The 3,726-nt window shown below is 38.5% G+C and overlaps 1 protein-coding gene across 1 annotated transcript in view; it reads left to right on the forward strand.

Moving 5' to 3' along the window:
* The window catches only part of LOC107660003 (serine/threonine-protein kinase 24-like), a 24,811-nt gene that overhangs the window by 11,202 nt on the left and 9,883 nt on the right, over positions 1–3,726 (forward strand). The window contains exon 3 of the mRNA XM_016449134.1: positions 2,964–3,020. Coding sequence (XP_016304620.1) covers positions 2,964–3,020 — 57 coding nt within the window. The remainder of the gene's footprint in view (positions 1–2,963; positions 3,021–3,726) is intronic.

Consider the following 3,726-nt stretch of genomic DNA (forward strand, 5'->3'; position numbering starts at 1 on the left):
TCAAGAAGCCACATCAGATCACAAAAGGAAGCAGTTGTGGAGTAAAAACTTTATAGTGTTCTCTTTTGTTGGACAACAGTTTTAGAAGTGCTTCTCATTGCAAGTCATTACAAGGGAATGTTTAGCTTTAGGCATTTTAATTTAAGCATGTTTAGCTTAGGTAGCTAATGGTAGACTACCTGCTGCAGTCAGAGCAAGTGTAATTGTTGCTGCATTCATGCGCTCCTCGGATGCTCTCATTTCCCGAGTTGTGCTTTCAAGTCGGAATGTGAAAACATCGCTCAAGCATTTAAGTGGCACCGAAATCTGTGTTCTGATTCGGTTCTAGTATATACCGGTTTTGGTTTCGGTACCCAACCCTAAAATATGGCTGCCCACTGCTCCAGGAGTGTGTTTACTGTGTGTGTGTGTGTGTGTGTGTGTGTGTGTGTGTATATATACTGTACATATCTATACACACAGTACACACTATGGGTCACCATACTTGGCCACATATCACTTCACTTTCACTAAAATTTGCAGCACTTTATGACTGCTTTTCTTAAAGACTGATTCTGTAGATTCGGATAGATTGCATAAATTCCAAATGAAGTTACTGGATTTTGATCATTGAAATTTACAGCATTTTATAACTGCTTGTTTAAACAGCAAGCTAGTTGTGGCCAGATTGTAAACTGCCTTTGTTTATTATTTTGTAATGTTCTCTGAGGTCCACTTATAATGTTATCAAGATTTTTACATCAAAATACATCATAATTTAGAAGTAATAGGCTATTTTCTGTCCTGTTTTGACCCCCTCATCGGAATGCTCTGTTTGAATAGGTGTGGCGGATTGTAGAAGTAAAGCGCACTGCTATGATTGGCTAACAGTTGTGTATGTTTGACAACCTACATCCTTCATAGATGTACACTGCTGTGATTTAGTTTAAAATCGCGTAAATACTCAGTACATATCAAACGATCTGTTATAACAGACAAAGCAGTGACCATGCAATAAAAACAGTTACTCACACTTGTGTGGTGCGACATTACTATTGGATCCAATTTAGTCAGCACAGCATCATCTTTTAATCTTTCTGAAAATCCTGTGTCGAATTGTGCCTTTTTTGTAAATAAATCTGCAGTAAAATTAAGTGAACAAAGGACCAAATTCTTAATGACACGGGCAGTTTTTAATTATAAAGTTCATCCACGTTTTCCTAATGTTGGGATCAGAAGGAAGGCAATGCATAGACTGTGTTTTTCCACAACTTGCATAGACCTGTGTTTGCCTCTCTCCTTATTTACACTACATGCAGGAATCGGAGGGCGGGGCTAAACAGGCAGTTATGTAGAAGCAGGCGTTGATCTTCTTCTGCGGAGGCGGGGTTTAGCCACACTATTACGTCATAAAGTGGCACATTCCACAACCTGTCGTTTTGGCAGAATAGGCTTCAATATAAGCTGTTTTTAGGCCCTGTTTACACTAGTGCAGGGGTGTCCAAACTCGGTCCTGGAGGGTCGGTGTCCTGAAGAGTTTAGCTCCAACCCCAATTAAACACACCTGAACCAGCTAATCAAGCTCTTAATAGGCATACTAGAAACTTAAAGGCAGGTGTGTTGAGGCAAGTTGGAGCTAAACTCTGCAGGACACCGGCCCTCTAGGATCGAGTTTGGGCACCCCTGCACTAGTATGTTTTCGTTTTAAAATGGCATTTTAAAATGAAAGCAATCCTCATCTACACTTGCATTTTCACTGTGTTTCAGAAACGTTCTCCATCCACACTGCACAACTGAAAACGCATGTCACGTGACCATTCATGCAGGTACAACAATGTGCATGATGTTATTGTTTAGACGGTCGTCAAGGATACGCAGAGCGAATGTGGGCAGCCACACCATCGTTTTCAAAAGTCTCCGTTTTGGCCCGTTTACACTGAAACGCAACCCCAGAGTTTTCAAACTAAAACGGGGTCTGCAGCGTTTTCGAAAATCTTCGTTTTCAAGGGTTAAAAAACGGCGGGGCAGTGTAAACGACAGGCGTAACTGAAGCAAAAGTTATGCATTTTAAAATGAAAACACACTAGTGTAAACGTAGCCTTAGACTAACGAGAACGTTTTGAGTTCTGAAACTCACAGGATGTTTTTTTAGTACAATGACCTCTTATCTGTCAAAAGATCAAGGGAATTTTTGATTTCTCAGTTCATAAGCCCTTAATGTGTTTTATTCTTTACACCTTAACCACCTTAATACACCTTAATCTGTGTTTCAAATTGTGCAAATAGACAGCTTGTTCCAGTCTGGATATTCTCGATAGTGCATCTCAAAATTGGGAAGATTACAATTCAGATCATGGATCATGATTTTTTTGTTATAAGATTGTGATATGATATTTTGGGAAGTTCGCCCACACCTAGTGTGAGATATGCACCGAAGTTTAATGATTAGGGGTCGGTATGAGCACATACCAAAAATAAAAACTTCAAATACAAATTTGTGCATCTCAGGTTTGGCGTGGCTTGCCAGTACTGCAGTGTGCACTAGACCGTAAATGAATTATTTCAGGTGCAAAAGTGAGAGAGAGACACAAAGCACTCAGCACAGAAGGATGAAAGAGCACACAGAACTTTGTAGCTGCGCTGTGGTGAACCATTAGGTGCAATAAATTAATCGTTCAGTTTTAAGAGGCTCTCGGCGTGCTTCTTCATTTTCAGTTTCTACACACACACAGAGGCTCACGTTCTCTCAGTCTTAAGCTCATCATGCGAGGTGGGAGGTACTGTATGTAACCCAGTTTTCACTCTTCCCTCTCTCTCAGTCTAGCTAATCCCAAATTAAAGGAGAGATTAGGATTACACATTTGCCCTCTCACTAGCAAATGCCCCGACTCCTCTGGAAAAGTTGTTGTTGTTTATTTGTGAGTTGATGGATTTTTCTCACCTTTTGACAACCAATTCCTCTACATCTCTTTCTCTTGCTATAGGACACAAAGTTATGGATCATCATGGAGTATTTAGGTGGTGGATCTGCCCTGGATTTGGTACGATGCAAGACTTTCATTCTTGATAAACCTTACAGAGATTAATGCTTTATGTAATTTTTTTTATCATTTTGTGATGTTTAAAACATCTTACGTAGAATTTTATTCTTAAGTATGTGGTTTCATAAGTGTAAAACATACATCCACGTTTGAACCTAATTTCACAAACTTTTGTTTTATACAATATCAGGGCTCGCAAAATTTCAAAATCCCTGGTAGCCCTTCGGGCAGGTACTCTTCAGATTTTGGTAGCCCGAAAATTTATTTAACTAGCCCAAATAAAAAAAAAACCTTAAAAAAAAAAAAAAAAATATTGAAAATCATATAGGAGTTTAAATGTCAATCAAAAATATTTTTAATAAACAAATATCAACAGATATGAAGAAATTTTATTTTACTATTTATAGGGTATCTGCAGAATTTTTTTAAATAAATGTAAGGCAATTTATGACCCATTTTAAGAGCTGCACAAGTAAAATGAACAGTATGAGTGGGGGGTTGGACAATGTCTGTGGTAACATACAGTACTGAGCCATAAAATTACATGATTTACAGTTCAGATTTAACTTCTTTCTCATTTACAACTGTGTTTTCTGCGTTAAAAACGTGTTGATATTTGAATTGATCTGACCATAAACACAAAGAAAGGCTTATTGGAAATGCAAATTCATTCTCTGCCACGAGGTAGCGCGTAAAATTCGCTGAA

The sequence above is a fragment of the Sinocyclocheilus anshuiensis genome, unplaced genomic scaffold (genome assembly GCF_001515605.1).
Source record: "Sinocyclocheilus anshuiensis isolate Anshui unplaced genomic scaffold, SAMN03320099.WGS_v1.1 scaffold55, whole genome shotgun sequence".
Classification (NCBI taxonomy): Eukaryota; Metazoa; Chordata; class Actinopteri; order Cypriniformes; family Cyprinidae; genus Sinocyclocheilus; species Sinocyclocheilus anshuiensis.